This window comes from Anabrus simplex, chromosome 10, assembly GCF_040414725.1.
Source record: "Anabrus simplex isolate iqAnaSimp1 chromosome 10, ASM4041472v1, whole genome shotgun sequence".
Classification (NCBI taxonomy): Eukaryota; Metazoa; Arthropoda; class Insecta; order Orthoptera; family Tettigoniidae; genus Anabrus; species Anabrus simplex.
The window spans coordinates 109215280-109227861 of NC_090274.1; the positions used below are offsets into that span (position 1 = coordinate 109215280).

Consider the following 12582-nt stretch of genomic DNA (forward strand, 5'->3'; position numbering starts at 1 on the left):
TTAGGTTGATGCTTATTTAGATTTGTTGGGGGATTGTTTTTTAGGTTTTCTAACTTCTTATTCAAAGTTGTATGTTTCTTGTTTATTAGAATTTCAACTTTATCTCTGCCGTATTTTTGTACAGAATCCCATTCTAGCGGAACTAAGTTACTAGAAGCAGAAAGGTGCGCTAGGTAAAGCTCCCGGTTGAGGAAGGATTTCTTCCTATACATAAATTTAATTTCTCGTTTAAGCCATATGCGGTTAACTGTTCTTTGTGTGGAAATTTGGAAAACTGAGCGTATGTTGTTTCTTTGTGCCCCTTTTAAGAATTTAGGAATTAGATTATTATCTAGACATTCTTTTAGGAAATATATATCTGTGCTTACTTTTGCAAGTTTCATCTTCAGATTAAGATAGATGTTCGTAATGTTTCCTGCTTGGTTAGCATTCGTATTACAAGTTGTCCATTTCATGACCGTATCGATGTTTAATCAAGAAGTAAGTATAAATAACCACCTAATCGATACTTTATTAATGCCTCAGGCAAAATTGAATAAAATTAAAACTTACAGGACATGTTTTGACCACTTAGTGGTCCTCTTCAGCTGTATAAATAAAGAACTGAAAAGAAAAACATTGACAATAAGCACAAATAAACGTTCTTTGGAGACTCTTTTGATAAAAATGGAGGTCGTCAGAATAGGTCATCTTGCCTCTCGTTCTTGTTTGGAAAAGATGTTTATTCTGCGCTCTCTAGAGGGTCTGTCTTTGAGCGCGACCTGGTGAAGTAACGATGTGATACAGTTTGACAATTCATGGAAAGCTCTGGAGAGAAGGGACGTAGAGTTTTATCGCCATCTAAAATAACATGTGAGGGAGGAGGCAGATTGGGCTGTGCTTCTGCGATGTCGTGTTTGATTATATCTCTTGTTCGTCTAGTCTGTTTCATGTCTACCCATTCTAAGTATTTGCTAATATTCTCATATAAGATGTTTTTATGCTCGTTGTTTTCGTTGAGATTCTCTTCACTGTTTTCCAATTTATCAAGAACGATGTGGATGTTTTCCAGGTTGTTCATAAGATTACCTTTATTAATCATACAGATAATTTGAAGGTCCTGTTTTATATTGGTGAATTTGTGGTTGGACTCTTTCATATGGGATCCCATGGCAGAGAATCTTTTGTATCTTTCAGCATTGACGTGTTCTTGATATCTAATTGAGAAGTTCCTTCCAGATTGTCCCATGTAAGTTTTTTACATTGAGCACAAGTCAGCTTATAAATACCCGATTCCTGGAATTCGTCATCTTTAAGTTTATTAGCTTTATTATGACCAAAGAATCTATGTTTCGTGTTGTTGTTTGTAGAGAAGGCTACCTTGGTATTGTGTTTCTTGAATAAGTTGGTGATTTCGTAAATCTGCATGTTATTAAAGGTGAATTTTACATATCCTTTTTCTTTTTCTGAATGCTGTTTAAGTTTAATTTGTTGTTGGTATTTGCATTTAGTGATGATTTTATTGATGAATTTCAAACTGAAACCATTATGTAGAGCCTGTTGACGAATGAAAGAAAGCTCCTTTTTTCTGTCTGTTTCTGTTAGCGGAATTTCAAAGGCTCTGTTGACGAAACTATAATAAGCTGATTTCTTTTGCGAGATGGGATGTAAAGAATCACTTTTGATTGTAGTCGGGGTAAAAGTGGGTTTCCTGTATATTTTAAATTGGAAATGGTTGTCTTTACGAATTGTTTGGATATCCAGAAAATTGAGTATGCCTTTCTCTTCTTCTTCAGCTGTAAATTTTATGTTGGGTCTAAATTATTCAAAGTATTAAGGATACTGTGCTATCATTTATTTCCTTGTTAATTATGGCATAGGTATCATCAACATATCAAAGCCAGAGATCGAGTCCTTTAATGTGACCTACTATCTGAGTGTGTTCCAAAAAGTCGAGGTAAATGTTAGCTAAAATTCTTGCTGATATATTTTATTATTAAAAGAGAAGAAATTGTGGTTCAAAACGAATTCCAAGATAGTAATGAAGTTTTCTATTTCAGGTATACTGATACGTTTGTGAATTAATAAATTCGTCTTTATAATCTCAATGGTGTTCTTAATAGGAATGTTCGTGAACATGTCCTTGATGTCGAAGGAACTTGTTACATGAGATGAAGTTAACTTGAAATCTTTAATAGCAATGCAGAACTCTTTGGAGTTTTTTATCGAAGATTTGGTATAAAATACGTAGTTATGAGTTAAGAACCTATGAATAAATTGGGATATTTTGTATGTGGGGCTTCTCCGAAAATTAATTATAGGTCTCATATGTGCATCCTTTTTATGTAATTTAGGCATAGCTCTTGCTTTAGGAAGTCCTGGATTCATATTAATGAGTTTTTGAATATCTTGGTCGTTAAAAAGGAAGGAGCTTTGCTTCAGTATCCCTTTCAAATTCTTTTGAATTTTTAGGGTGGGGTCTTTCTCAATTACCTTAAATTTGTTGTTAGTGAAAAAAGTTTCTGTTTTATTGATGTATTCGGTTTCATTTAATATTACTACTGTTCCACCTTTATCAGCTTTCGTTATCACTACATCACTTTGTCTAATTTTACGCTGAAGATCCTTCTCGATTTTAGTGTTTGTGGAATTGGTTAGTAACCCTCTAATTATGGAGGGAATTTTTTTTCTTTGCTTCATACCGTACGTCATTCTGAATGTCGACTGGAAGGGTTTGTATTGCTGTCTCTGTTTCTGCTAAAGTTTGTATTAATACTTGTCTGTTATTGAAACTATGCCAATTGTGATTAGGCCCTTTGCTTAATAATTGTAATTCTTGTTCTGTAAACGTCGTGTTCGACAAGTTCATGACGGGGGGTGGGAATTCTTCACAATTAAAAGAAGATTTAGGTTGATGCTTATATAAATTTGTTGAGGGATTGTTTTTTAGGTTTTCTAACTTCTTATTCAAAGTTGTACTTTTCTTGTTTATTAGAATTTTAACTTTATCTCTGCCGTATTTTTGTACAGAATCCCATTCTAGCGGAACTAAGTTACTAGAAGCAGAAAGGTGCGCTAGGTAAAGCTCCCGGTTGAGGAAGGATTTCTTCCTATACATAAATTTAATTTCTCGTTTAAGCCATATGCGGTTAACTGTTCTTTGTGTGGAAATTTGGAAAACTGAGCGTATGTTGTTTCTTTGTGCCCCTTTTAAGAATTTAGGAATTAGATTATTATTTAGACATTCTTTTAGGAAATATATATCTGTGCTTACTTTTGCAAGTTTCATCTTCAGATTAAGATAGATGTTCGTAATGTTTCCTGCTTGGTTAGCATTCGTATTACAAGTTGTCCATTTCATGACCGTATCGATGTTTAATCAAGAAGTAAGTATAAATAACCACCTAATCGATACTTTATTAATTAGAGGGTTACTAACCAATTCCACAAACACTAAAATCGAGAAGGATCTTCAGCGTAAAATTAGACAAAGTGATGTAGTGATAACGAAAGCTGATAAAGGTGGAACAGTAGTAATATTAAATGAAACCGAATACATCAATAAAACAGAAACTTTTTTCACTAACAACAAATTTAAGGTAATTGAGAAAGACCCCACCCTAAAAATTCAAAAGAATTTGAAAGGGATACTGAAGCAAAGCTCCTTCCTTATTAACGACCAAGATATTCAAAAACTCATTAATATGAATCCAGGACTTCCTAAAGCAAGAGCTATGCCTAAATTACATAAAAAGGATGCACCTATGAGACCTATAATTAATTTTCGGAGAAGCCCCACATACAAAATATCCCAATTTATTCATAGGTTCTTAACTCATAACTACGTATTTTATACCAAATCTTCGATAAAAAACTCCAAAGAGTTCTGCATTGCTATTAAAGATTTCAAGTTAACTTCATCTCATGTAACAAGTTCCTTCGCCATCAAGGACATGTACACGAACATTCCTATTAAGAACACCATTGAGATTATAAAGACGAATTTATTAATTCACAAACGTATCAGTATACCTGAAATAGAAAACTTCATTACTATCTTGGAATTCGTTTTGAACCACAATTTCTTCTCTTTTAATAATAAAATATATCAGCAAGAATTTTAGCTAACATTTACCTCGACTTTTTGGAACACACTCAGATAGTAGGTCACATTAAAGGACTCGATCTCTGGCTTCGATATGTTGATGATACCTATGCCATAATTAACAAGGAAATAAATGATAGTCACAGTATCCTTAATACTTTGAATAATTTAGACCCAAACATAAAATTTACAGCTGAAGAAGAAGAGAAAGGCATACTCAATTTTCTGGATATCCAAACAATTCGTAAAGACAACCATTTCCAATTTAAAATATACAGGAAACCCACTTTTACCCCGACTACAATCAAAAGTGATTCTTTACATCCCATCTCGCAAAAGAAATCAGCTTATTATAGTTTCGTCAACAGAGCCTTTGAAATTCCGCTAACAGAAACAGACAGAAAAAAGGAGCTTTCTTTCATTCGTCAACAGGCTCTACATAATGGTTTCAGTTTGAAATTCATCAATAAATCATCACTAAATGCAAATACCAACAACAAATTAAACTTAAACAGCATTCAGAAAAAGAAAAAGGATATGTAAAATTCACCTTTAATAACCCGCAGATTTACGAAATCACCAACTTATTCAAGAAACACAATACCAAGGTAGCCTTCTCTACAAACAACAACACGAAACATAGATTCTTTAGTCATAATAAAGCTAATAAACTTAAAGATGACGAATTTCAGGAATCGGGTATTTATAAGCTGACTTGTGCTCAATGTAAAAAAACTTACGTGGGACAATCTGGAAGGAACTTCTCAATTAGATATCAAGAACACGTCAATGCTGAAAGATACAAAAGATTCTCTGCCATGGGATCCCATATGAAAGAGTCCAACCACAAATTCACCAATATAAAACAGGACCTTCAAATTATCTGTATGATTAATAAAGGTAATCTTATGAACAACCTGGAAAACATCCACATCGTTCTTGATAAATTGGAAAACAGTGAAGAGAATCTCAACGAAAACAACGAGCATAAAAACATCTTATATGAGAATATTAGCAAATACTTAGAATGGGTAGACATGAAACAGACTAGACGAACAAGAGATATAATCAAACACGACATCGCAGAAGCACAGCCCAATCTTCCTCCTCCCTCACATGTTATTTTAGATGGCGATAAAACTCTACGTCCCTTCTCTCCAGAGCTTTCCATGAATTGTCAAACTGTATCACATCGTTACTTCACCAGGTCGCGCTCAAAGACAGACCCTCTAGAGAGCGCAGAATAAACATCTTTTCCAAACAAGAACGAGAGGCAAGATGACCTATTCTGATGACCTCCATTTTTATCAAAGGAGTCTCCAAAGAACGTTTATTTGTGCTTATTGTCAATGTTTTTCTTTTCAGTTCTTTATTTATACAGCTGAAGAGGACCACTAAGTGGTCGAAACATGTCCTGTAAGTTTTAATTTTATTCAATTTTGCCTGAGGCATTAATAAAGTATCGATTAGGTGGTTATTTATACTTACTTCTTGATTAAACATCGATACGGTCATGAAATGGACATCATGCATGTATGTCAAAAATGTTCGTAAGTGGTGTAGAGAGTTTGCAGCAGGTGGGACTGAAATTCACAACGAACAAAGGGGCGGAAGATCATCAATTTCTGTCAAGACAGTCGTGAAGGTTGAGCAAATCGTGCGTGACGATAGGCGGATCACCATGGATGATCTCTGCACTTTGGTTCTTGAGGTTTTCCCGAAGCGCCGCTCGCGCAGTTTTAACAGGAAAGTTGAAATACAGGAAGGTGTGCGCTAGATGGGGGCCACGCATGCTGACTGAAGATCACATGCGGCAACAAGTTGATTCTTCCGTCACATTTCTTCAACACTTTGCAGCCTAACAGGACAACTTTTGGACTGAATTGTCACGGATGACGAAACCTGGGCGTTCCACTTTACACCAAGCAACAATCACGCCAGTGGCGGCATCCCTCTTCGCCAAAGCCGCGGAAATTCAAGCAAACACCGTCTGCTGGTAAAGTCACGACAACTATGTTTTGGGACCGTAAAAGGGTATTGTTGGTCGACTTTATGCCCGCTGGAACCATAATTAACGCTGACAGGTACTATGAGACCCTGAAAAAACTCAGACGGGCAATTCAGAACCTGAGAAGAGGAATGTTGAGCAAGGGCATAAGCATTCTCCATGACTACGCTCGCCCGCACGTCGCCCGGCAAACCATTGCTCTCCTGCAACAGTTTCAGTGGAACATCACCACCCACTCACCCACTCTATAGTCACGACTTGGCACCCACTGACTATCACTTGTTCCCTAAGTTGAAGAACATTTGGCTGGTATGCGATTCAGCACCGATGACGAGGTGAAAGATGAGGTTCACAACTTCCTGAACAGCATAGCGGCGAGCTGGTTTGACATGGGCATATAAAAACTGTCACAGTGTCTACAAAAATGCTTCGACTGAAATGTTGATTATGTAGAAAAATAGCTAAATGTTCAAGCTGTAAAACGATGTAAACCATTGTAGAAATAAACAGGTCTGTGCATTTATAAAGAAAATAGGAGACCTTATTTTTCGGATTACCCTCGTAGCAAGTTTGTGTGAAACTTTTTCTTTCAGTGCTGAAGTATGATGTGTTTTGTAATACAGAATGCGAAAAAAATTTTTCTGAACTTTTTTAATCTTATTTATATGGCACTGATATTGAGGTGTCCACACAACACGTGCATATTCAAGTTTAATATGCACAAGTGTATTAAAGAGAGTAATTAATGTACCAACATTTTTTTTTAGTTCCTTCGAATTCCAAACCAGTAAAACCTAAGGATTTCTAGGCTTCATTTTAAATTTTTTTCATTGTGCTCTTTCAAGGCCAATGTAGTATCCATTGAAATTCCCAAATACCGGGGAAGTTGGCTGTGCGGTTAGGGGCGCGCGGCTGTGAGCTTGCATCTGGGAGATAGTGGGATTGAACCCCACTGTCGGCGACCCTGAAGATGGTTTTCCGTGGTTTCCCATTTTCATACCAGGCGAATGCTGGGGCTGTACCTCAGTTGAGGCCACGGCCACTTCCTTCCCATTCCTAGGCCTTTCCTACCCCATCGTCGCCATATGACCTATCTGTGTCGGTGCGACGTAAAGCAAATAGCAGGAAAAAAAATCCCAATTATTTTACTAAATTAAACCTTCCTAAAACAGTGTTATCCATTTTATTTTCAAATAGTACTGTCGATTTATTCCTTGAAAAGCTTACTGTGAGACACTTATTAATATTAAAATGCATTTTGTTGATCCTACTCCACACATACATATTATTGACTACTGATGAACCCGTGCTTCGCTACAGAATTCTCAGAAAGACTGACTTTGTGGATTTCCTAACTAAAGTCGGCATAGGTCATTACAAAAACTTCAGTAGGAATGTAGGGATTAAAAGCAATGTTATCATACAAAATACTCGATCAAATGAAAAACAGCCCATTTTCTCACTTTTAACAAGCAGTGCTATGGTGCCAACCTAACAGTCCAAAGTTCTAGAGCTGGAATGACGAGGCCGCAGATTGCTGTGAACATTTCTGTGTTATTACTCCGTTAAATATGCAAACTGCTCATTCCAATCAGTGCCTCAGAGTAGGGATTGAATGGCTCGAATGCTATTACGAACCAGAGAAATGACATGCTAAAGAAGAAAGTTATCTAACTCCCCAGCTATTTCCCGCCAATATTCAGGCAGGCTGTTACACTCGGTACGACTGGGTGAGTTGGCCGTGTTGTTAGGGGCGTGCAGCTGTGAGCTGGCATCCGGGAGATAGTGGATTCTAACCCCACTGTCGGCAGCCCTGAAGATGGTATTCCTTGGTTTCCCATTTTCACACCAGGCAAATGCTGGGACTGTACCTTATTTAAGGCCAAGGACGCTTCCTTCACACTCCTAGCCCTTTCCTATCCTATGATCACCACAAGACTTATCTGTGTCGGTGAGACCTAAAGCAATTTTTAAAAAATACTCAGTACGCAGCAGTAATCCTTTCTATCAGAGATGAGTGGCAACAGAAGACACAAAGCACATCACAACAAACAATAGTCAATGTAATGTTATTGTTGATCAATTTTATGAGCTTTCTATATTGTAGGCCTTCACAGTTTTCTTTCGACTCTGTGATGTTAGTCAATGATATAAACTTCATTGTGTTTCTGTAGTGAACTGAGATCACAGAGTGTTGTAGATAACATCTTATACAACTTATAATTTGTATTGAAAAGGTTGAACCTTACTAAAACTTATCTCTGTGATATTAGGGCGTCTTATAAAATTATTTATAGCTTAGACTGTTGTTCCTTATTCTCCGACTTTAGGTACCGATTTTCATTAAATTCTGCTTACCCATTTTCTCATGACTCGGCGTTGATATTGACTTAGTAACAAAAATACAAATTCATGAATATCTCTGTGATCATAGTCGGTACGGTAACAATGTATGACATAAATGATCAGAAATTTAATACTATATAACTTTAGTTATGTAGTATTTATCAATACGACCACTAATAACATAAATATTTGAGAATTAAATTTTAGGCTTTCGCCTAAACTACCATTTCACTCAGCGTGAATAAAATTATTTAAGACCTAGAATACAGCAACTTATTCCTCGACTTCGATAGTGATTTTTATTATTATTTACCAGAAATGCTAGAGTATTTGTTTATATTATGAAGTTTTTGACGTTAAATAAGAGTATTTGTTGTTGTACAGCTGCTCTGATCTGACACCTGATAGAGTTATTTACTTCTCACTCAGCTCCAGCTGCGTATGGGTCTGTAATGTAATGTGTGCTCTACGAACCTTACAGGAGAAGATGTCTCAGTCAGGAGATGGACTTCATAGTCCAGGATACTTGTCGTGGAGGAAGCTACAACTTAGCAGGGCCAAGCTCAAGGCCTCCAGTAAAACATCCGCTCTGCTTTCAGGCTTTGCCATGGTGAGTATGAAGTTCCTACATTAATAATTGTAGGGAGCTTAGAAAAGGGGTCATTTTATACCCCTCAGTAAGACTTACGGTTATATTAAAAATGACATATGAATAATAACACATTATCAATTAATTTATTCAAAACCACCTATTCAATACTTTTAAAGTCTTTAAGACTTAAAGTTTAAGCATATGGTACATGTTTCACCTGTCATTGCAGGCATCATCAGCCATAAATTCTAAACTCCAAATCAGAGCTCTGAATAGATACTATACTAAAACTATTCCCAAAAATTATTTTTTTACTACAATTTGCACTGATGTACAAGAACATCATGGTCATATTTGGAGTGAATTGGTTGATCATGTCTTAAAGTTCTAATGGGACGTCCTACTCATGATCACATTAACTGGAGATAATACAAGGGTTGGAACTTAAATAGTGGCAACACTGCTGCGGAGACGCTATGCAACGGAATGTAATATTGTCGCTGATAGCACACGTTGGTTACATACCTACCTTACCTCAGAGCAAATGGACTCGCCCTTCCCACATCACCTGCGTGCGCACAAGCGAGAGAAACACAGTCACTTGTGAGCTAGCGGTCTAACGTAACGTTGTCACTACGTTTTCCAAACAGGAACAACGGGGTTGGATCAATATTGAATGTGCCAGAGGTTGTACAGCACGACACTGTCGTCAAGGTCTTCAAGAGGCTTGCGGGAAATCTGCATTGCCTTACAGAATAGTGACACGTCGGGTAAAAGCCTTCAACGATGGTCGGCAAACTGTGGCGGACATTCTTCGGGCAGGTCGTCCTACGAGTGAAGGAGAAGTGCATGCTCTTGCCGCGTTACTGCACAGTGATCGAAACTAGACGATTCGTAAGCATTCGCTTCAGAACTGTTGCAGAGATTCGACGGGCAGTAGAGCGCTCCATTCACACCATCAACAGAACAGGCTCTGCTAAAGGTATACTAAGACTTCCACATCGCTGGCAACGGGTTATACACAACGCTGGTGACTACATTGAAGGACAGTAAAGGTTGCTAACCTGTAACTCTTTTGTATCTGTTGTAAATAATTAGTTGCCACTATTTAAGTTCCAACCTTCGTACAAAGATATCAACTCTCATAATGCCGATACCGGGACGGCAAATGAAGTTAATTGGAAATCAAAACATCTACACATTCTTTCAGCATATATAAGAGATTAACACGTACTAAAACTATTCTTAAAAACTATTTTGTACAACAATTTACACTGATGTATAAGAACATATGGTACATTTGGAAATGAACTGGCCGATCTTGTCCTCAAGTTCCAATGGGATGTCCTACTCATGTTCACTCATAATGCTAATAATGGGACAGCAATTGAAGTATATTGGAGTCGCAACATCTATACATTTCTTTTAGCATATTTAGGAGATCAGACATGTACCGGTACAGTCCATATGATTTTTGGGATAGTGTTTCTCGGCATGTGAAAGAAAATTGGAGTTTGATCTGCATTTCCTATTTGCAATAGCAGGTAATTGTACTCGCGACGCTTCCTGATTACAAATCTATAAAACTGCATGATTTTTTTTTTACTGTGGTCCTTTGGAAGTCACTGGCATAGAGATGTCCTTCAAAAAGAAAGATTACCGAGCTCGATAGCTGCAGTCGCTTAATTGCGGCCAGTATCCAGTATTCGGGAGATAGTAGGTTCGAACCCCACTGTCGGCAGCCCTGAAAATTGTTTTCCGTGGTTTCCCATTTTCACACCAGGCAAATGCTGGGGCTGTACCTTAATTAAGGCCATGGCCACTTTCTTCCCACTCCTAGCCCTTTCCTGTCCCATCGTCGCCATAAGACGTATCTGTGTCGGTGCGACGTAAAACAACTAGCAAAAAAAAAACAAAAAAAAAAAGAAAGATTGTTCCTTTTCATGAACTAACAAAGCCACCCTCTGCTTGCTTTAAAATCAGAAATTTTCAAGGTTTTTTCTACTTCTACAGCCTTTAACGGGAGTATTTCATGGGGAACTGAAAAGCCATCATTTCTCAATTGATTTATGTAAGAAACAACTTCCTTTTCAATTTCTGGATGCTTCCTGCTTTTTGGTTCTATGTTCTTCACAGTTCTTTTCCTGCTTTTTATAATCATCTTCACAGTTTTACTTGTTGATATGAATCAGTGACCAGGCGCGTTTACACCTTAAGAAAAACATGACAAAAACCATTGCCAGTTTCACACCATGCAAGTGCTGGGAGTGTACATTAATTAAGGCCACGGCTGCTTCTTTTGCTCCTAGCTCTTTCCTCTCCCATTGTCACCATAAGACCTGTCTGTATCGGTGCGATGTAAAGGAAAATTGTAAAAGTAAAAAGCCTTTAGGAATGTATAAACATTTGTTTTCTATTAAAATCCTTAGAACATACCAATGGTTAAAGTCTTCCCAAAGAAAATAAATAATAATAATAATAAACATTTACAAAACATGACGTCAAAACAACCATTATATAATCAACTGTCAATTACTTTTAAAATCTATGTTCTATGTTGTTCAAGAAGTTGCTGAAGAAGATAAAGAAACCAGAAAGCAAGAAATGGAATCTAGGGAAGTTAAATGATCCATTAACACAATTAGCATTCAAGGAAAAGATGGGCACGATCATGTAGAACAATAACAACAACGAAGCAGATTGGAATGCTGTCAAAGCTTCACTTACAACGGCAGCAGACGAAGTGCTAGGAGAAAAGACGCTTGAACCCAGAAAGAACTGGATGACTAAAGAAATACTAAATCTCGTCCAGGAAAGAAATAAAGAACACCGGAAAAATACTCCAGAAGGTATGATAACATATAAGAAACTAAAAAACCTAGTTACACAGAAGTGCTGAGAGGCGAAAGAAAGATGGATGGATGACATTTGTGAAAGCATAGAACATGATATGAAAATTCGGAAATGCTAACAGGGCATACAATCAAGTAAAAACATTGCAATTCAAGGCTAAAATGAAATCCAGTGTAATAAAAGATAAGGAGGTGATGAAGAGATGGAAAGCGTATTAGGAGGATCTGTATAATGGAGAAAAAATTGACAATGTAGGTGAGTACATCATAAAACAAGAGCAGGTTTCACAAGATGAACTAGGTCCTCCCATAATGAGAAGTGAATTTGAAACAGCTGAAAAAGAAAAAGGCTCCTGGACCAGACAAACTGCCTGCTGAACTGTGGAAAAAATCTGGAAAAAAGTGCTGGTATGAAAACTGAGATATCCCAGAGGATTTTGTAGAAAGCAAAGCAGTACTTCTGCACGTAAAAGGAGATTCAACAGAATGTTCCAATTACAAAATACTATGCCTTGTTTCACACGCAGCAAAAATATTTACATGCATATTAAAAAACAGAATCTAAATGATGATCAGTTTGGGTTCAGGAAAGGAGTAGGGACAAGAGAAGCTATTATATCACTTAAAAACATCTTGGAGAGAAGACTAGAGCTTAACATAAATACATATATAGCTTTTGTAGACGTAGAAAAAGCTTTTG

General features: G+C 37.0%; 1 protein-coding gene across 3 annotated transcripts in view; it reads left to right on the forward strand.

Moving 5' to 3' along the window:
* Positions 1-12582, forward strand: part of LOC136882291 (calcium release-activated calcium channel protein 1) — an 89988-nt gene that overhangs the window by 41019 nt on the left and 36387 nt on the right. For all 3 annotated transcript variants that reach the window (XM_067154859.2, XM_067154860.2, XM_067154861.2), the window contains exon 3: positions 8920-9048. In XM_067154859.2, the coding sequence (XP_067010960.1) occupies positions 8920-9048 (129 nt within the window). The remainder of the gene's footprint in view (positions 1-8919; positions 9049-12582) is intronic.